Source organism: Ips typographus, linkage group LG2 (assembly GCF_016097725.1).
Source record: "Ips typographus isolate SLU linkage group LG2, UJ_Ityp_2.0, whole genome shotgun sequence".
Taxonomy (NCBI): Eukaryota; Metazoa; Arthropoda; class Insecta; order Coleoptera; family Curculionidae; genus Ips; species Ips typographus.
In genome coordinates, this window is record NC_138423.1 from 1078330 (window position 1) to 1099487 (window position 21158).

A 21158-nucleotide genomic window follows, 5' to 3' on the forward strand; every position below is an offset into this window, starting at 1 on the left:
CTAAGATCCCCTGATCTTCAATAGTCTGATTTTTGCACGAATTTTTTAGAAAAACTGACTTTCTAGCTCTCATTACAAGTCTCTCTTGACAATCAACCACCAAAAACAAAAAAAACCTTTTTTCCCACCTTCTACCTCCACGTACCACCTTTTTCACCTCCTTTGAAGTTCATCAAGTAATACTGTTAATTTTCTTAATAACTACATACAATCCAACTAAAACTAACTATAATGGTAAACACTTGACAAAATGTAACTTTTCTATAAATTAAATAAATACATTTTCTTGAAAAAAAAATCCTTATTTTCAAGTCAATACCAAACATATTTTGACAACTTTGTGAAGCACTTTACAAAGATTTTCATCCACCAACAAAGACTTGTTTATTTTTTAACTTTTGATAAATATTTTCCATGGTCTACAAAATAGTGTTACCAAAACATTAATAAACAAGAAAAAATAAATAAAACTACTTAATTTGTTCATACATCTCGTATATTGAGTTTCGATTAGTTGGGACTGTATATAAACTTATCTTAGGTGAACTCAACGAAATGCCTGGCTTTACTTTCTGGGATATAAGACTCACTGTGAAAACAGTCAAAGTGCTTTGGCTACTCGCTAAAAATATTGTTGATAAACAAAAAAACTCTAATGCAATAATTTCAGTTTAAAAAAACGATATTAAAACTGCTGAGGGCTTTGTTTACCTAAAGCCATGTTCTTTAACATAAACACAACTCAGTCTTAAGCATTACAATAGTAAGTAATATTATTATGTGTACACAGAAACAAATTAAAAGTGCTATAGGTGTGAAAATGGTGGCGTCATGTTTAAAAAAAAATTGTTAAAAATCAATCAGATTGAAAAAAAAAAACTTCAAAAACTTGACAAGAGAAAAAATAGTAAAAGGAAAAGAAAAAAACTTGGAAGAAGTTCTGAAAAGGCTGGGAAACGTGTTCGACTAATGGTGTCTATCTCCAAGTTTGTACTTCCTCCAGTAATTCAGACATTTGGACCGAAAGAAGCAGATTTTTGGAAACAGCTTATGTTTGAGCTATTTTGCAAAAAGAAGAAGTTTAGAAAGCGTCAGTTGAATTTTAGAAACCATAAGATGGATTTAAAAAATATCACTTGTATTTCAGAAAAGGAACTTTCAATTTTAGAATAATAACTTTGATTTTCGAAATTGCAATTTGTATTTCAGATTAGTCACTTGTATTATAGAAAAGGGCAGTTGGATTTTAGACGTGATCATTTGTAATAAAGTTGAGCAAAAAAAGTAAAAAAAGTAAATAAGTAAAAAAAGTAAATAGTTTAACGAATATTTTTAATAACATTGTGGTTTAAGCAGTTCAATAAAAAATCGATTTATCTCGAAAACCGTTCATTTTATCGAAATAAAGGAAGAGTACAATTTTTCGATAAAAATGTCAAGAGTATCCATTAATGGCGTTTGCAGCTGAAAATAATGACAGCTGTCAAAGTATAAGCAAATTGTGTTTTAGGTCCAGTTAGTTCCTGCCTTTCGAAGACGAGATACCTGGTTTTCATGTCAAATAGAAGGTCTCTTTCGATAAAACATTAAACCCAATAATCATTACAATATACAAAGTGTTTCAAAAGTTACGGCCAAAAACGTTAATTGGAAGGCAGTTCGTTGGGGCTCAATATTTCCCTTAAGAGTGACTTTAAAAAACAATTATATGAACAAATCGTATTATTTTGACCTCCCCTGCATGCCCCCGAGAGATTGTCATATAGTTATGGGACACCCTGTATATTTTATATAAATTAATAGTCCCGATGGGCGGGTTTTTTTGCTTAAAGTGATATTAAAAAAAAACAATAAACTAATAACCACATAGAAATACAAAAAAAATCTGAAATTGAAATAACGCGTTCTAAAATATAAGTGACGAATCTGAAATACAACTTACGTTTTCTAAAAACCAAATTTACGATAATGAAATACAAGTTATAGATTGTGAAATCCAACTTATATTTCACATATCCAACTTATATTTCACATTCACAATAAGTACTCTGAAGAATGGACCCTCCAACTTTTTGGGCAAATTTGAGAACTGTGCTTTTTATTTTAACTAATTATTGTTCTATTTTGTTTTCTTATTTGTTTGTAATAATAACTCTATCGGACATTAAAAAAACAATGGACTATATTACCCACATAGAAACATAAAAAAATCTAAACTGATATGACGCGTTCTAAAATGCAAGTTACAAAATCAAAAATAAGTCACAAAAATAAATTAAAATAGCTATTCTAAAATTTAACAGACCTTTTCTGAAATACAAGTGACTAATCTGAAATGCAACATACGTTTTCTAAAATAAAATTCACGATAATGAAATCCACGTTATAGATTCTGAAATCCAGTTTATATTTTCTAAACTACATAAAAGGTGTAGTGACGCACATCTCATATTATTATTACATATTTTAATACGTGGCTACAACAATCCTTTATACATTGCATGGTATCGGCAAAACTAAATAGGTACTTTTGAAAGGGATCATCACGGTTAAGTAATGGAAACTTGCTAATATTCCGTCGTTCATATCAGACAACCTTAAGCTTTAACAACAGAGATATCATTAGTTATACATAAACCGTAGTAAGCACCTTTTTATGTTAGAACTCTGTAATAATAAAGTGAAATTTTACTGTGTTTTCTCAGTTCTAATGAGTTCAGGGCACTAAATTGATCGCCCTCTCATTGAAAATAGATGCAAGATGTGAATACATACGTAAAAAATTATATGTAAGTAATTCAGTTATTAAGTTTTTTATAAAGTAAACAACAACTTTAACCTTATTTTACACAAAGTTACTGTTTACTGACTTAAACTACATTCGAAAATAGGGTTAGTAAATCTGATAAATGAGATTATGAAATAACGCTAATGGAAAGATGTAATCTTTACTCCAATTCGCTCAAATGTGAATGGTTTATCCGGAATTAATCAGAGAAAATTTTATTCGTTTTTCTGCTGAATGCGAGTCCTTTGACTGGAGTATTTTCTTTGGATGCGGATCTTGGGTGCCTTTCATTTTGCTCTTTCTAACTTTCTATAAACTGTCAAAATTTTAACTATTTTAAATGACGTTAAATACGTGAAAAACACGTATGTCTTGGATAAGATCACAACTTGTAACCTTCAGAATATCATTGATCAGGAAGTATTTTGACTCAGGGTTCATTCACACTCAAGATCGTTTGTCTCTGTTTCTAGTTTTATAGTTAAAAAAAACTACGATCAACATAAATCACATCTTGGTACCTGACATGTCACAACATTTTCTTAAAATGACTGATTTTCCAGTTGGAGATATAGTTTTTCTGCGGATATTTACAGTGCCTGGGCTATTTCCATTTGAACTAAAACCAACACAAACTGAAACCCTATTTTGCATAATATTTGCAAAGCAGAAACGGAGGCTCTCCAATTTGGTTCAATAAACCTTTCGCAGAATTTCAATTCTCATATAATAATTCGGTTTTATTAGCATACATTGATTTACATGATATCTTAATGAAGAGTCAAAGAAAGTAGGAAAATATATTTCCCCAAACCAAGATCATGACAATCCTCGTGCTCGGTGAGAGCATACCCTAGAAGTTATTCAAAGAATAGGGCTCGCATGGGCTGCATATGGGAATCTCAAATATGTGTTCAAGGCAGTATTGGCTAGCTGCCTAAAGGGAAAGGTTTTTTAATCAGTGTGTCCTTCCAGTTCTTACCTACGGAGTCAAAACCCTAACACTGACTAAACAGTTGCAGACGCCGTAGAGAGAAAAACTGTACTAAATGGAACTAGACAGGACACGTCGCGAGATCTGCTGATGACAGATGGACAAGATGAATCCTTGAATGAGTATCTAGATCGGAAGCCTTCAGAAATAGAGGGCGCTTTCCCACCAGATGGGCCGACGACTTGAGACGCATCAGTACCAACTGGATGCAGCACAGGACCGAAAACAGTGGATATTATTAAGGGAGGCATAATAATATCAATTCGCCACCTGGGGGGAAGATCCACCGCTGTCCTGAGCGCAATGTTTTCCATGAGTTTCTTCAGGTGCGGTTGAAGAACCGACTTGATTAGCGTCACTTTGTTCCGAAGTGCCAGCTTCGATGTCCTGCTTGTGATGGGGTACAGTTTTGCTCTGATCGCTCTGGCTTTCTATGTGGCTTCCCTACGTGAGTTGTTGGTCCATATTGACCCCAAGGTACGTCGCCTCGATGTCTTTTAACCTGACGTTTCCTTCTATCCTCATCTTTAGTCTTCTTTTGAAGACTATGGCCTGCGTTTTCTCTCCGCGTTTAGGTCGATCTTCCATTTGTTGCACCATTTATCCAATGCTGTGGTCTCCTCTTGCAGGTGCTCCGGGTCATGATCGCAGTGTCATCCGCGTATAGCGCTAAGCTGGTCCGCCACGTTGTAGGTGTATCTAAAACATAAATGTTATAGAGAAATTTCATTTCATTCACATTTTCCTATAACTTGGGTAGACCCTGTCGATTTTGACTCGGAAGCGACGAGCTGAAAGAAAAGATCTAATTAGTTTTACCAGGCCGACTAAAAAACCGGCAACTAGCATCTTGATTAGAAGTCCTCTGTGCCAAATCCTGTCGAAGGCCTTGGAGACGTCTGGCAGCACGGCTCTTTCCTGTTGAATCCTTCCGTGATGTACTCGGTCATCCTCAGGACTCGGAGTTCCGTTGATAGTGTCCTCCGGAATCCAAATTGCTCATCGGGGATGACGTGCAGGTCCTTTTCTTGCTCCTTTAGCCTCTTGAGGATGATAACTTCTGCCACTTTTCCCAAGGAAAGATAATTTTGGGGGAACAGCAGGTCTTTTTGTGGTTTCGGAAACAGGATAACATCAACCCTCTTCCAGTCAGCTGGAAAGTGCCTCAGTCGAAGTATTGCATTAACAATATTAGCAAGGCAGCTATCCCGGGTTTCGGAAGTTTTCTGAGCGCAATGTTTCCTATCTCGTCCCATCTTGATGCCTTTCTGATGTTGAGATGCCTTTGTCCCTCTTCTCGTAGACAATCCCGTTGTTGCCGTGAATGGCTGGAATCGGCTTTCTCTTTTGTAATGTCAATTGCTTCTTGAATATTCATTTATACGGATGGGAGTTACATGCTCTACAAGCAGAAACACGTGTCGCTATGTTACCATCCTTGTTCTTTTCCGCTTTACTTTTTATTGCGGCATTACCGACTAAACCACTTTTTTGCATAAGAAAATCTTCAAATAAAATGCGGGAGATTGTATCATTTTTTCCGAAATAAGAAAGTAAATAAACAGCAAAAAGTATCTCTAAACATGTATAACCAATTTGGTACACCCTGTATAGACCTTTGTTTTATTTCGTAGACAGGAAAAGTTTTAATTACGCCTCCTTTTGTTTCAAAATAGTAATCGAGATAATAAAATTGGAAACACTATCTGCCGTTATCGCTAATCCGCCGTAACAGGTACAATAAAAATTTGAACGTCATAAATCGAGACACACAACAATTATCTTATCAGCGATATTCGACAAAATCAATGTTCGCATTAAATGTTATGAAGAACCTGTGTGTGGACATACTAACAAGTATTTAACTGGAATTTGGTGTTTATTATTGCGATAGTATTGTATTGCTTTTTATAACATAGTGTCAATGAGTTATAGAAATTAGAATTGTTTAATAGGCGCGTGAGTTTAGTTGAAACTAGCCGGTTTGGATATGTAGCTGAGTTTCTTTCCTAGTGACATTTCAGGTGATTGTGATGCTTATTGTAACATTATTCTTTAAAATTTAGAATTTGTTTTATGTTATTGGAACAAAGCAGTTATCTCGGATGCAGTGATTTTATCAAGTGAAACTGATATTACTATTTTAAAACAATAATAAAAAGTCATAAAGATAAAATAATAAGCGAGACAAGATTTGGTGGCTTTAATTAATGTGGTTTCAATATTTTTTAGAATGGCTTTTGAACTAATCCTGCTGGGTGTTCTCATATTCATCTTCATCGTGTCATTTTGTGGCTTGTTGCAAAAAATCAAACAAACCTACAACAGAGAACGCCTTCTAGCAGGTAAGCATTTGTACAGGGTGCTGCATTTTCGATGGTTTTACGGGGTACAGAGAAAACGGTAATAGATCGAAAAAAAGTAGCATACGTGTTCTGATCTCTTTTTCTGAGCTGAGATGACTAGCGAAGAGTGGGCGGCGGAAACTTCTTTGGTTTCAAAGATAGGGGGGGCTTTTGAAAATTGGTCATTTTGGAACCTCCTCTGTATTTCATTTGCTATTAAAGTTATAAAAAAAGGAAAAACGCTTTCCAGTAGAAGTTTTGACGTAGAAATCAATGGCGTAGTCAGTTTTTTTCTATTACGTTTAGTTTCTGACATATGACACTAAGTTATATTTTTTTAAATGGAACACCCTATATATTTTTAGTTCATTAAATTCTGTTGATTTTTACTTTTTCACCGGTGTATTAAAGCATATAAGTTTGTAAACGTTAATTTTGGTAATTAGAAAAAAAGCGTTTCCTTAACAAAAAAGTGCTAAATAATATGAATAAAAATACCCACAGTCGAAACAAAATTTGGCTATGTTCATATTAACATGTTACATGTCGTTAATAAACAGTTTTTTCAACTACTACCTTAAAAATAGTAGAAAATAGAAATAGCCACTTTTCTTATTAAAGTGACGGTAGAACTGTTTGTAACTTAGATTTTTAATAAGATTTATTTAAAATATTTAATTTTCTGATGTGTTAGTTTATATGATTTCCGATTTTGTTTGGTATTTTAGATAATGGCCTTTTTTTAGCTTAGCAAAGGTCTTTTTTTAAAATAACAGGATTAATCTCTACAAGCTTATATGTTGTAATACACCGTTTAAAAGGTAAAAATCAACAGAATTAAATGAGGTAAAAATATATAGGATGTTCCATTTAAAAAAATGTAACTTACTGTCATATATCAGAAACTAAACGGAATAGAAACAAACTGACTACGACATTGGATTCTACATGAAAACTACTACCGGGAACCGTTCTTCATTTTTTGATAACTTTAAGAGCAACTGAAATACTGAAGAGGCTCAAAAATTACCAATTTTCGAAAATCCCCCGTATCTTTGAAACAAAGAAGTTTGCGCCACCCACTTTTCGCCAGTCATCTCAGCTCAGAAAAAAAGATCAGAACACGTATGCTACTTTTTTTCTATCTATTACCGTTTTCTCTCTACCCCGTAAAACCATCGAAAATGCAGCACCCTGTACTGGGTGTCCCAAAACAAACATCAAAATTTCATTGAAAAGCTCAACGAATTGTAGCGCGAATAGCCAGACGCAGGGAACTGGACAGGAGAAGACGTCTAGACGACTCTCTCGACGATATTTTCGTAAATCCATCGTTCAATTCTTCAAATCCCAGTGACAGTGTTTTTCCTTCGGCTCCTCCACCATATTCATGTATGTAAACTATTCACCATATTGTCAGGTTATAATAAAACGATTTGTAGTGTACATTTCGGAAGCCCCACCGAAATACGAAGATGCAGTCAAAGTGCACCAGCAAACAAGTCAAAGTGAGAGGATACGAGAACCAGTACCCGCTACTGCACCTCCACCCTATACAATAAGTTTAGTAACGGAAACAGCAAACCGTGCTTAGCTTTATGAGATTAATTATTTTAAAAATGTTATTTATTACACTTCTTGTAATGTGGTTTCAAATATGTTAACACTCGGAATAATGACGATTTAAGTTTCAAAGTTACCAGAAAAGGGGTTTTGCGATCTACAAGCCACCATATTCTTCATTGCGTTATTTTTGTGAAAATGGCATCAAACTTGACTTGGTCATCCGTAAAAACCATTGTATCGTAGAAAAAGTTCATTCTAGCTCAAAGAGACTTTCAGTAAACTATACAGGGTCTGTCAAAAACTAAAAGTCAAAGTTTTACAAAAATTGTGTTGTTTAATTTTTACCCGGGTTTCGTCCTCAGACAATCTATAGTTGGATTTTTACCTCTTGAGAATGAATTTGTACATCTTTGTTTCTCGCATATCAAACATATAAAATAAACAATTTTAGCAAAAAAGGCATAAATTTTGTCATCCTGTCAAGATGATTTAAAAATATCAAAGATATAGAAATGCTGCGCTACAATGAGCAAGCCCAAATGCTAATGCTCTATGTGCTGCTTTTTTGAAGTACGAAAAGAAACAGTTTCCAGATGTCATCCCAATTGATTATTCCAATGTGTATGATAGAGCTCATCACAGGCTTTAAAAGTGAGTATTGCTACCCTATGCCCAATGAAAAAGGCTGGAATTCAGCTGACGACACCTATTTCACCAACATTTCTAAGAAAATGTCGGTCAGTAAAACCAAAATAACCGCTTTTATGAAAAACAATGAAGTTGGTAATGTTGGTATGTTAACTTACTATTTTTGCTTTATTGTGCAAAGCACAATAACACAGCACAAAATCAATGAACATTAATAATATATTATGTTATTAGGAGTAGAAGAGATCTTTAAGTGAGTTTCTTTATCTTCCAGACATGCGTGTTTTTTCACCTGCTTGACGTCATTTTCAAAGGGTAAAATTTTGACTATACAGGAATAAAAACACCGATTATTAGCAACATATTAAAAATATGAAATACAATAAACTTACACGAAATACAACGACATTTTCACTGCACTGGTAAGTATCTTCTTCTTCAGGTGCCGTCTCCGTTTCGAAGGTTGGCAATCATCAGGACGATTCTTATTTTTGAGAACGCAGCTTTAAATAGTTCGTTGTTATTGCAACCAAACCATTCTCTAAGGTTCTTCAGCCATGAATTACGTCTTCTCCCCACAGATTTCTTTCCTTCGATTTTTCCTTGCATAATAAGTTGCAATATTCGATACTTTTCCCCCCTCATGACATGTCCCATATATTGCAATTTTCTGGCCTTAATTGTCGTAATAACTTCTCTCTCCTTATTCATACGTCTCATCACTTCCACGTTGGTTATTCTGTCTACCCATGAAATCCTCAGTATTCTTCGATATACCCACATCTCAAACGCTTCCAGTCTCCTCATTTCGGTTACCTTCAGCGTCCAGGCTTCCATCCCATAATACAGTACGGACAGCACATAGCATCTCATTAGTCGTATTTTCAGTTCCAGGTTTAGATCCCGACAGCAGAAAAGCCTTTTCATTTTTATAAATGTGCTTCTGGCCTGTTCGATTCTGATTCGTATTTCTTGTGAGCTGTCGTTGTTTTCATTAATGGTCGTGCCTAGGTATTTGTATTCTCTTACTCTCTCAATAGGTTGATTGCTTACGTATATCCTACGAATGTCCTGAGTTGTTTTTGTCATCAACATATATTTTGTTTTGTTTATGTTCAGTGATAGTCCATATTCTTCGCTTACCGTGACCATTCTATTAATTAGCGCCTGCAGATCTTCGTGTGTTCCAGCCAGAATAACTGTATCGTCAGCATACCTCAGATTATTTATTGTCATGCCGTTGATCTTAATGCCTATGTTCTGATCATCAAGTGTCCTATTTATTATGTCCTCCGAGTACAGATTAAAGAGGATTGGTGATAGTATACACCCTTGACGAACACCTCTCTGTATTTCTATTTCTTCTGATGTCATGTCTTCTATTTGTACTACTGCTTTTTGACCATAGTATAAGTTTGATATTATTCTTATGTCTCTGAGGTCTATTCTTCTCTTTATTAATGTTTCTATGAGCAAGTCATGCCTCACTTTATCGAAAGCTTTATTGTAGTCTATAAAGCATGTATATACAGTGCGTTTTTTTTAACGCGCAACATAGGATTTCACGTGTTAAATTTTTAAGCCCATGTTAGACCATGTTATTTTGGAACTACAGGTGTAAAACTTGACAAGTGTGTCTTTAGTACCCTGAAGCTTAAGTACAACCACCAATTCGGTCTAAAAAGTGTTCACAAACTAGCAAAAAGTCATCTTCTTTCGAAAAGATTTATACTCCCTGTATGTATGGTAGGTGTTGTTTTTGATACTGACAGGGCAGATAGCAGGTAAACATACATACAGGGAATATGGAAAGATAAAATATGTTCCAAAAAAGATGACTTTTTGCTAATTTGTAAACACTTTTTAGACCGAATTGGTGGTCTTACTTAAGCTTCATGGTACTGAAGACACATCTTCCAAGTTTTATACCTGTAGTTCCAAAATAACATGGTCCAACATAAGCTTAAAAATTTAACACGTAAAATCCTATGTTGCGCGTTAAAAAAAACGCACTGTATGTCTTGATTTATATCTAGGCATCTTTGTGACAGGACATTGAGTGAAACTAGCGCTTCCCTTGTTCCTAGGCCTTTACGGAATCCAAATTGTGTATCGCCGATGTCTATGTCTATTTTCCTGAATACTCTACCATGGACTACCTTCAGCAGGTCTTTCAATATGTGAGCCATCAAGCTAATGGTACGGTAGTCAGAGCACTGCTTGGCATTTTTCTTTTTTGGAAGAGTTATAAAAGTTGATAGCAACCACTCATTTGGTATTATTCCTGTTCTATATATGGTATTGATTAATTCTACCAAAATATGAATCTGGTCTTCCTCTCCACTGGCAGTTGGTCCGGACCTGCAGCTTTTCCGTTCTTCAGCATCTCCAGTGCATATGTCATTTCATCCTTAATTATGTCCGGGCCTAAATCCCCTTCTATATTATTAAGATTGGTTTGTCGTCTTTCATCTTCGAATAGTTGTGTAATATAGTCTTTCCATATTTCTAGTTTTTGTACTGTCTCTGTGACTATTTTTCCGTTGTTGTTGTATAATATATTGAGTTGCTTTTGTTTATTGGTGCCGGCGAGTTCTTTGATCTTTTTGTGTATGTTGAAGCTATCATGTTTGGCTTGTAATTTCTCAATTTCTTCGCATTTTTGTTTATAGTAGTTTCTTCTTTTGCTTTGCTGATTTTTGAGCGGAGTATTCGTTGTGTTTCTTTATATCGTTGTTCATTTTTTCCTTTATAGCTTCTCCTCTTATCCATGAGATCAAGGATTTCGCCAGTTATCCATTATTTCCTTCCTGCGGGCTTCTCTTTCTTTAAACTGGTAAGTATAAACAACAGTAAATTAAAAACTACACAGTGAAGTCGAGTCCCCTTAAAATGCGATTCGGTATGGTAGGGTATGTGATACGAAATATGTTCAAAAAAACCAAAAGAATTTAAACAACTTTTTATATATAGGGGGTTCCATAAGAAAAAATTACAAAGTGACATTTATCAACTACATGGATGACCCTGTATACATGTCTGTCATGTCAAAAAATGCACAACTAAGAACAACAATCGACGAGTTCGAGCATTTTGATAAAAAAAAATTTCTTTTGGACTTTTGGCCCTCACTGTATGTAAACGTGTATAAGATAGTTTTTCCACTACTAACATGATAAACATACCATTATTGACCGATTAGTAACTTGAGAAATTAGTTTTCTCTACCTTAATGGTTATTGTTGACCTAGGTCAATAATAGAGTCTAATATCTAGTTCTAGTCTGGCACAAACACAACAAAAAATAAAATTTTATTGACCTAGGTAAATAATAATGTCAATGTCTATGTAGACATATGACAGATGAAATATACTTGACAGAGACAGATAAATTATGTTGAATTTTCATGTTGTTATTTTAAGTTTGTAAATTTTCAATAAAAAGCCATCAAAAATATGGTTAATAGTGGAAAAAAACGCTATATTATCCACGGTTTAGACAGAATCATGGTCAATAAAAGCTTTTGTCTAAACCTTGGTTAATAATATACTATTATGCACCTGAGAGCATTATAGACAATTAACATTGGCATTTTTACTCTTCCATGCCATAAAAACTACATCTTCCCTAATCTAGGATGCACTTAACTTTTTAGGTAATAAACTTTCGTTAGTTTTTCTGCTTCACAATTCCTGAATTAGGTGAAACATAAAACATTGTATCCACCACAGGCGTTAGGAAGAATATAATGTCCATATAGGGATAGGTTCAGGTACTTCAGGGCATTATGTTCTCTTTAACACTCTTGGTTAGCTATAAAAAGATTATTTTATTATAAGTATTTCATACTTTATGCACGCACTGTATAAAAACGACGATATTGAATCTGAATTTAACTTCAGCATGATATTCTTGGACACCCTTCTAGAACTCTTCGGAATGCGTTACGTCGCCGTCCGAACCCGAAAAACGGGCCCGTAATGATGGGTCTCGACCATTTATAAAGGTAATTTTGTACGAAAAAAGGGGGCCCTTTTGTCCGCAGTAGTATCAGTCAATACGGCTGGGCAAGGTGAAAGGTTCGAAGCACGTTTTCAATGTCGGAAAGCTTGAGAACCGCAAAACAATAATAATTCATAAGCTCGCGATACATTCAGCTGATTTCACGTGTTTCGCGTTTCGCTATGTGATACACGCGGATTCTACGATATTCGTTTGGTTTTTTTAATTGTCTTTTTGCATCTGATTTTAACCGGTGTCAGTGCTAATTAAGTGGATTTATTTTTGTCAAAGTTTGTTTGTGGACCTGGTTAGAGTGTCACAGGATTTAATTATAGCTTGGATTAAGGCTGATCCGGTTTTCTTGGAGGAAGTTTTTTTGCTCAAGTACGTAAGGTTATAGAGTAGAATTTCAAATTGCATGAGTTTACAAGAAAAATTGCCCTTGAGTCGTTCCGATTATAAAACCTTGATAGCGATAAGACTGTTGGTTCTATATTGGTTCGCATTTTTGTTTTAACAGTTTTAAAACCACCAACAATTTGAAACATAAAGCATTTTACGAAATTTTAATCTTTTACAGAATTTGTAAATCATTACTATTTTTGTAATTTGCAACGGGATATGAGTAATATGTAGAGTTCATATTTCATATCAATGACTAGCCTCCAATATACGAGTATTTATTCATCAAGGCAAAACCTGGAATTCTGATTCAACTTTTTCTACAGGGTGTTCCAAATTGATTGTAGGATTACAAAAAAGAACTCATATGAAATTCGGCATGCATGTTCACTATTTTGAAGTGGTCATTTGGAAATATTTTAATTTTTTAAAATAACCTGGACAGCCTTAGCGTATAAAAATGAAAGGAAATGTCGAGGGGTAAACCGTTGGGGTATTATCGTGTAGAAATTCTTGGACATTACTTGGGAATTGGAAATATTGTCCTAAAACTCACTGAAATTGGGGTTACTTAAGGCTACCTTTTTTCAAGGTTAAAGATGACATTTCCCGGGTCATTTTGTTGACAAGTTTTAACTTAACTTTACAGGGTTGCCAACTGCGAATTTAAATTGTCTTATTCACATAAGTTGCTTTTAAAATTTCCGCTTCCTAAACTGTTTAATTATTAACAAACAAATCGGTACAACTGGCCGCCTATGCAGATGATATCAATATTATGACCCACAGGGCGGAAGGGTCGGCAGAAATATACACACAACTGAAGAGAAAGGCCAGAAACATTGGACTAATATCGGCAAACAAAGCCTACTTTGCTCTGTCCCATACAGGGTGGTCCAGTTTTAAATGTCAATAATTCACCAATCCATAGCCAATCTTAAAATAAGTTGACATGCATTATGTCATTTTCCTGAAAAATGCTTCCTAAGGAAAATACAGTCCTTCAAATTTCTGTTTAAAAAATAGTTTTTTTTTGTCGTAACTGTCAGACCGTTGGAGCAATTTTGATCAAATTTGGAACAAGCACACAAATTATTACTCATTATGAATGACGTTTGCCAAAATTCTCCAGTAGCGTAAATAGAAGATGGTTGCCTAATTTTCTACGTCTCTAGAGATTTTTCAAAAATTACACTTTCTTGTTCCCGATGGAAAAGAAATTATTTTTTATAAAATTCAGATTTAAAACTTCGTTTACGAGACAATTCAGTTATTACGTTCAAAGAACCAAAACTAACCCAACTCAACTTAAAAATTGTCTTGGAAACGAAAAATTCACTAAAGAACCTTAAACAATTTCGTTGTAGCCAGTTTTTATAGTTTGCAAGCAAACTGAAAGACTAGTTTTGAAAATTGATTTCTGAAGCTGAAAAATTGTGTTTGTAACCAGTTTTCATGCAAAACGAGAGACTTTAATATAGGAAATTGACTTCAAAAGATAAAATACTACTTTTTCTACAATTTTTGACTACAAATTCATACATTTAAACCTTCAAAATTGACTTGAACACCAAAAAGTGACTCTGAAGTAATGAAAAGCGACATCAGAAGCTTAAGCATTTGAAGAAAGTTTTCATAATTTGAAGACAAATTTCAATATTATGAAGTCTTGAAAACAAACTTTTCCTGCTCTTTACTTTGCTTTTCATTTTCTTAGAATTCTGGACTATTTTTGGTTCTTCAAAACTGCTTTCAGCTTGGAAAATCGAGTTTCAAGACTATCTTCACCAAGTTATTGACATAGCAAACTTAAAAAACAATTTTTACATTCTTCATAGACTTAAAATGGCATTCCAAGCTTTGTCACAGTTAAATCGACTTCTAGACACCTCCGTGCTAAAAATTCAAGTATTTCTTAAAAATCTAGACTGTTTTTAGTGCTTTAAGGCTGTTTTCAGTGCCTCAAATCGAGTTTCAAGACTATCTTTACAAAAGTTTGATGATTTCAGGCCTAAAAGCTAGTTTGTACACTGTCCATAGTCTTAAATATGTTATTTCAAGCTTCTTCTCTATTAAATTGACTTCTACACTCATAGGTGCAATAAATTGTAGCATCTCTAAAAATTTCAGGCTGTTTTTAGTGATTTTTAAGACTGAAAAATCGAGTTTCCAAAAGTCAAGTTTCTTCAGTAATAAAAGTAAAAAATGTTGGTACCAAATGCTACGATTTTGATTTTGGTACCAAATAGTCCTAAAATTGACTTGTTTCAGTCCAGAAAATTGAGTTGTACACCAATTAAAGTCCTGAAAATAGACTGTTGGCCTCTCTTTAGTCCTAGTAAAGTCAGCCTTAAAAGTAAACTTTGAGATTATTTTTAGTTTTAGTAAAAAATGAGTTTCATTTGTCTTGATTTCCGGACTGTTTTTAGTTCTAGAAATCCAGTTTCAGACACTCGACCAGGATGGCAGTCTGAGAAAACAAATCATAAGACTATTCCTAGTAGAAAATAGCAAGTTTTTAGACTATTCAGTACAAATTTGGACTCTCACAAGTCTTGAATGTTTTTAAATTGAAATTTGGAGGATTGTATCTTTCTTAGGAAACGTTTTTCAGAAAAATGACATAATGCAAGTCAACTTATTTTTTGATTAGCTATCAAATGGTGAATTATTGACACTTAAAACTGGACCACCCTGTATGTTCCGCCCCAAAATCATACACAGAAAATAAAAAATCAGGATATACAAAACCATCATCAGGCCGATACTATGCTATGGATCTGAGACATGGGTCATGACAAAGAACTCCCAGAATAAACTGGAGGTGTTTGAAAGAAGAATACTAAGACGGATCTTCGGGCCACTAAATGAAAATTGGATATGGAGAAGAAGATATAATCGTGAAATCTGCCAACTTTTCAAGGAGGCACCTATCTCAGAATTCGTCAGACTACAGAGGCTACGATGGGCAGGCCACGTAGTAAGAATGCCGGATAACAGGCTACCAAAAAGGGCACTCAATAGTAGGATGCAAGCCAGAAGACCAAAAGGGAGACCACGCAAAAGATGGGAGGATGGAGTGACAGAAGACGCGCAGAACTTGATAGGTGTCAGAACCTGGAGGAGAGCGGCGTTGGAGGCGGAAGACAGAGGAGGCCAAGGCTCAATTTGGGCTGTAGCGCCATTGGAAAGAGAAACTGTTTAATTATAATTTACATAGTTTTTGAGGTTAAATACAACATTTTTCGTGTCACCTGACCGTTAGGACAAGTTTAAACTTAACTTTACAGTGTTGCCAAATGCGAATTTAAATTGTCATATTCACATAAGTTGCTTTTAAAATTTCAGCTTCCTAAACTGTTTGATTATAATTTACCTACTTTTTGAGGTTAACGACAACGTTTTCCTGGTCACATGACTGTTGTTGACAAGTTTAAACTTAACTTAACAGTGTTGCCAGCTGCGAATTTAAATTGTCATATTCACATACGTGCATATAAAATGTCAGCTTTCTAAACTGTTTAACTGTAATTTACATAGTTTTCGAGGTTAAAGACAACATTTTTCGGGTCACGTGACTGTTGTTGTCAAGTTTCAACATAACTTTACAGTGTTGCCAGCTGCGAATTTAAATTGTCGAATTACAATTTCAGCTTTCTCAATTGTTTAAATGTAATTTACAGTGAATTTTAAGACTATACGAAACCTTCTAACTTAACCTTCCAGTTCAAAGCAAAGTTTTGTATTTTTGAAAATGTTTGGTTTCAAAATAAAAGTTTTGACAATATTTTCATTTCAGAACATTACTTGACAGTTAGTACTTGTCACATGTAATTGGTTGGTCTGCACATACTTTCACTCAAAATGAACAAAATAAAATTTGATAATGGCCAAAGCTTGCCACTAACCAATCAACTTTTATACGTCAATGGAAAGCTCATTTAATTGGCTATCCATTGACATATAAAACTTTATACAAAGTGTTTGTATAAGTCGTATATCCCCGTACCTCCTGTTTTTCTTTGTAATTCCTCGTAACAACTCATATCTCCTCGTACTTCTCGGTATCTCACCGTAACTCTCTGCGCTATAATTTATATGTCAATAGTAGTAACTCCAACTGAAATTAAGACTGCTTTCAGGAAATTTGAAATATTTCAGAACATATCCACCATGAGGAACCCCTCAATCAAATCCAACTTTTTTAAATAGTCAGTAACTCCTCTTTTTTGTAATTTTATTTAGTTCTCTACAAAATTATAATCAATTTTATGTAACATACCATATAGTTATGTTGAACGCTTTTCCAGAAAATGGCGGGTAATGGTGTATGAAAATTACTGTTTAACTATTGTTTTTTTAATTTAAATGTACAGGGTGGTCCAGTTTTAAATGTCAATAATTCGCCAATCGATAGCCCATCAAAAAATAAGTTGACATGCATTATGTCATTTTCCTGAAGAACGCTTGCTAAGGAAGACACAAACCTCCAATGTTATATATTAGCTTGTCTGTGATGTTATTCAAAATTGACAAAAATGTCTACTTGGGTTATTGTGTTTTTTACTTTAAAATGGTTCAAAAGTATCTGTGAGGTTTACGAGTTAATTTTTGACACTGAATATTAGTCAATAGTCAAAAAACAGGATTTTTGGACTAATGTTTACTGGCGTTCAATTTTTTTTACTGTAGGTAGTGTAAAACTGATCATTCAATTCAAACTTTTTTTTTATTCAATTAAACATTGGCAACAGTCCGAATTTTCGGACTAATTTAATTCTAAAAATTAGCGTTCAAGACTAATATCGTAGCATTTAATGCCAAAATTGTTTACTTTCATCAATGAAGAGTCTGAAACATAACTTTTACTATAAAAAATAGTTCAAAATTCGGTTTTTCAGTCTTAAATCACAGTGAAGGGTCTAGAAGTCAATTTAATACTGACAAAGCGTGAAATGGCAAGTTTAAGCCTATGGAAAATGTTAAAACAGTTTTTTAAGTCTGCTATGTCAAAAACTTGGTGAAGATAACCCTAATAGGTACTTGATTTTCCAAGCTGAAAGCAGTTTTAAAGCCCTAAAAATAGTCCAGAATTCTAAGAAAATAAAAAGCAAAGTAAGAAAACTTGAAAAGTTAGTTTTCAAGTCAATTTTCATGAATCTAATGTCAATATCCTGTATTTAAGACTATTTTCAAGACTAAAATATTGAAATGTATTTTCAAATTATGAAAACTTTTATGTCACTTTTCATTGGTACAGAGTCACTTTTTGGTGCCCAAGTCAATTTTCAAGGTTGAAATGTTTGAATTTGTAGTAAAAAATTCTAGATAAAGTAGTTTTTCATGGATACAAGTCAATTTTCACTACTAAAGTTTTTCAACTTATCTGAAAACTAAAACGACTGACTACAAAGACAGTTTTTAAGCCTCTAAAGTCAATTTTCACAGTTTCCAAGTCAATTGTCAAAGCTAAAGTCTTTCAATTTGTCTGAAAACTGGTTACAAAGACAATTTTTAAGCCTCTCAAGTCAATTTTCACCGTTTCAAAGTAAATTTACTGGGTTTCTGTCAATTTTCAAAACTAAAGTCTTTCAATTTGTTGGGAAACTATGAAAACTATGTCCAAAGACGTTTTTTAAGCTTCTTAAGTAAATTTTCACTGTTTCCAAGAAAAATTTTAAGTTGGGTTGGGTTTGTTTTGAAATTATCTCGTAAACAAAGTTTCAAATCAGAATTTTATAAGAGATACTTATTTTGTCAAATTGAACAAGTAAAGTAAAAAAATATTTTTGAAAAATATACAGTGACGTAGAGAATAAAGCAGAAAAATGGAAACCATCTTTCTGTATTTACACCACTGGACAGTTTCGACAAACGTCATTAACATCACATAATGAGTATTAATTGCACATATATTTGTTCTAAATTTGATTAAAATATTGCTCCAGCGGTCTGACAGTTATGACAAGAAACCGATTTTTTAAACTAAACTTTTATGGACTGGTATTTTTTCCTTGGGAAGCATTTTTCAGGAAAATGACATAATGTATGTTAACTTATTTTTTGATGGGCTATCGATTGGTGAATTATTGACATTTAAAACTGGACCACCCTGTATATTTTTTAAAAAAATTAATGAATTTGTTGTAACATATCATAATATGGTGGGTATTTTGGCTCTACACATATAAACTTCAAAACTGCAGGTTTATTATTATTAAAGTATAGTAAAAATTAATTAAAGTGTTCTTTCCCACACACAATGGCACATTTCCGCACCCAAGTAGAAAAAAAAAAGCAAATAAAATACAGGATGTTCCATTTACAGCAATCAAAGCATGTGTCAAAAATTTGACAAATGATTGAAATATGTCAATTTTAACATAAGTATCTGGCAATTCCGGCAAAATACTGCAACTTTGCTAATTTTTCATTTTGCTGTCAGATCAAAAACTTCTTCAATTTGTAAAAAACTACATAATTATGTCGGGTACCACTTTATCTCATGTAGAAACCAGTCCATTAATCTCCACATGACCGGCACTCTCAGATTAACTATGCATTGCATTTTGCAGTTCTATGGTAATTTATAAACTAGGTCAACCTTGCCGATTTTTTTATTAAATAAAAATCTTGTACACTCGAGTGTATTTATCTGAAAAAGAATAAGGTCGTCGGCAATGGCAACATGTCAGCGTGTACTATAATTACCCTGAGGAAATATCCCCGGCGACGTAAGCTATTTTCAAACTGGAAGGCATTCAAGTAACGCAAAGCTGAGTTTGGTCAAGTTTTGGTAAATCATACCTTTTCTGTTTAAAACGATTGCGACTAAAGCAGCAATTCCGGTTTTTTGATATTCACAACCAGCTTGGACTTGTATAAATATTAAAACGTTTTAATAGAACCACAAACGCGGGAAATTTTTCCAACCTTGAACAATTGAAGAATCGGTAAACAATAATTTTCTAGGTAAAATTGCAGGAAATGATGTTAAAACAATACTATTAATCCGGATGCTGGTTGAAAAGTCGAGTGGGTCTAAACCAGATTATACCTTACCAACCTTCTTCGTATTATTATCATGAAATGGACTTCCGCCAAATGGAGAATCAACCTTTTCAGACCGAGCTTGATAACCTTCACAAACAACAATAACATAAATATTACAAATGATTTTACTTTTCGTTCAGGATCAAGGTCGGTCGATTTGTACGGAAGTTGTTAGGCATGTGAAAAATGCCCAACTGCATATGGATAATTGTCATTAATATACTGATTTATTTTAGGTGTAATTAATGCAACACATTACATGCAATGCAAAGTTCTGACATTGAACGAATAGAAATGACGAAGGCGTAATAAAAACATGAACAATAACTGACAGGAAGAAAAGCTTTAAGAGATAAAGAGGCAAGAGAGGAAACGTTGGAACCGCATTTCCAAGGTATAGTTTCGATACTTTATGGACACACTGTATATGAAGAACACAATGAAAGATCAAAAGAAGGACAGTTAATGTACCTAGGATAACCAAGACCGAGTTATAGTAAGGAAATCTACAATAATTAAGCAAATCTGGGAAGAGTACATTAAACAACAAATATTCATAAAAAAAGCCTTGGGTCCCGATGGAATTCCTTCTGAAATATTATGGTTGATTGAAAGGAAGAATCTACAAAAGTGTTCAATGCGATCTATGATACGGGTGTCATACTCCCGGTGGCTAAAATCTGAACTTGTTACACAGTAAGCTTGATGAGCCATCTGCTAAAGATATTCCTGAAGATACTTCACAGTAGAATATTTAAACTATGCGAGGAACAGGTATCTGAGACCCTATTCGGCTTTAGAAGTGCTGTAGGTTCTAGAGAGCTCTATTTTCAATCCAGATGCTGTTCCAGCGATTCAGGGACATCAAGTGCGATGTATACACGTGTTTCGTAGATTAGGGGAACGCGTTTGATCAGGTTCGGTACAGGCAAATGATGGAAGTTCTGCAAAAACGTGGTCTGCATTGGAAAGACCTGAAAATCATCAGAAACCCTTACTGGAATCAGATGGTTTGTCAGGGTGGACAGAAAAACAGAGGAGATACAACTATTACGTGGTGTAAAACAGAAATGCGCATCTCCTGTAATTTTCATTCTCTACTAGGAATACATCTTCAGAGAACCCCTGCAGTGTATTGAATCTGGAAGGCTGCTAAATGGAGCACGATTGAATGGCCGCATTCATAAGAACAAAACGATTATCAATTGAAAAATCAGATTTTAAATCCGATAAGCAAAATAACGTTTAAGTAATGCTTTTTCGATCAGTAATTGATTTATTTCAGTGCATTCGATGTGAATGCGGAGAATAACATAAGATATGCGGATGATACCGCAATTTTTGCAGACAATCTAGCTT

General features: G+C 34.1%; 3 protein-coding genes across 7 annotated transcripts in view; all 3 read left to right on the top strand.

Annotated features, from left to right (window-relative positions):
* The first annotated feature begins 2633 nt into the window (after window positions 1-2633).
* LOC145725205 (uncharacterized) lies at window positions 2634-7775 on the top strand. Of its 4 annotated transcripts, none has more exons than XM_081973857.1 (4): window positions 2634-2789; window positions 6015-6127; window positions 7367-7519; window positions 7570-7775. In XM_081973857.1, the coding sequence occupies exons 1-4, from the start codon at window positions 2755-2757 to the stop codon at window positions 7719-7721; spliced, it is 453 nt and encodes a 150-aa protein (XP_081829983.1). In that variant the 5' UTR covers window positions 2634-2754; the 3' UTR covers window positions 7722-7775. The 4 variants fall into 4 exon arrangements, with proteins under 4 accessions (XP_081829983.1, XP_081829984.1, XP_081829985.1 ...); XM_081973858.1 differs by having other exon boundaries at window positions 2636-2789; window positions 7382-7519; XM_081973859.1 differs by lacking the exon at window positions 2634-2789 and adding an exon at window positions 5581-5806.
* Window positions 7776-12449: 4674 nt separating this feature from the next.
* LOC145725195 (uncharacterized) overlaps window positions 12450-21158 on the top strand; it is a 36888-nt gene continuing 28179 nt past the window's right edge. Inside the window, exon 1 of one of the 2 annotated variants that reach the window (XM_081973844.1) lies at window positions 12450-12737. The gene's annotated coding sequence lies outside the window, so the exon portion shown is untranslated. The remainder of the gene's footprint in view (window positions 12738-21158) is intronic. The other variant, XM_081973841.1, reaches the window with a different exon arrangement.
* LOC145725608 (uncharacterized) lies at window positions 15541-15951 on the top strand. The gene has a single exon (XM_081974415.1). The coding sequence runs from the start codon at window positions 15541-15543 to the stop codon at window positions 15949-15951; it is 411 nt and encodes a 136-aa protein (XP_081830541.1).

What these genes read in the sequence shown, in the direction of transcription:
- LOC145725205 (XM_081973857.1), top strand. Translation starts at nt 2,755, where the DNA reads ATGCAAGATGTGAATACATACGTAAAAAATTATAT. An exon ending in CAGAGAACGCCTTCTAGCAG is followed by an intron (nt 6,128 to 7,366) that starts GTAAGCATTTGT and finishes TTCATTGAAAAG; the next exon opens with CTCAACGAATTGTAGCGCGA. An exon ending in GGCTCCTCCACCATATTCAT is followed by an intron (nt 7,520 to 7,569) that starts GTATGTAAACTA and finishes AACGATTTGTAG; the next exon opens with TGTACATTTCGGAAGCCCCA.
- LOC145725608 (XM_081974415.1), top strand. Translation starts at nt 15,541, where the DNA reads ATGACAAAGAACTCCCAGAATAAACTGGAGGTGTTTGAAAGAAGAATA.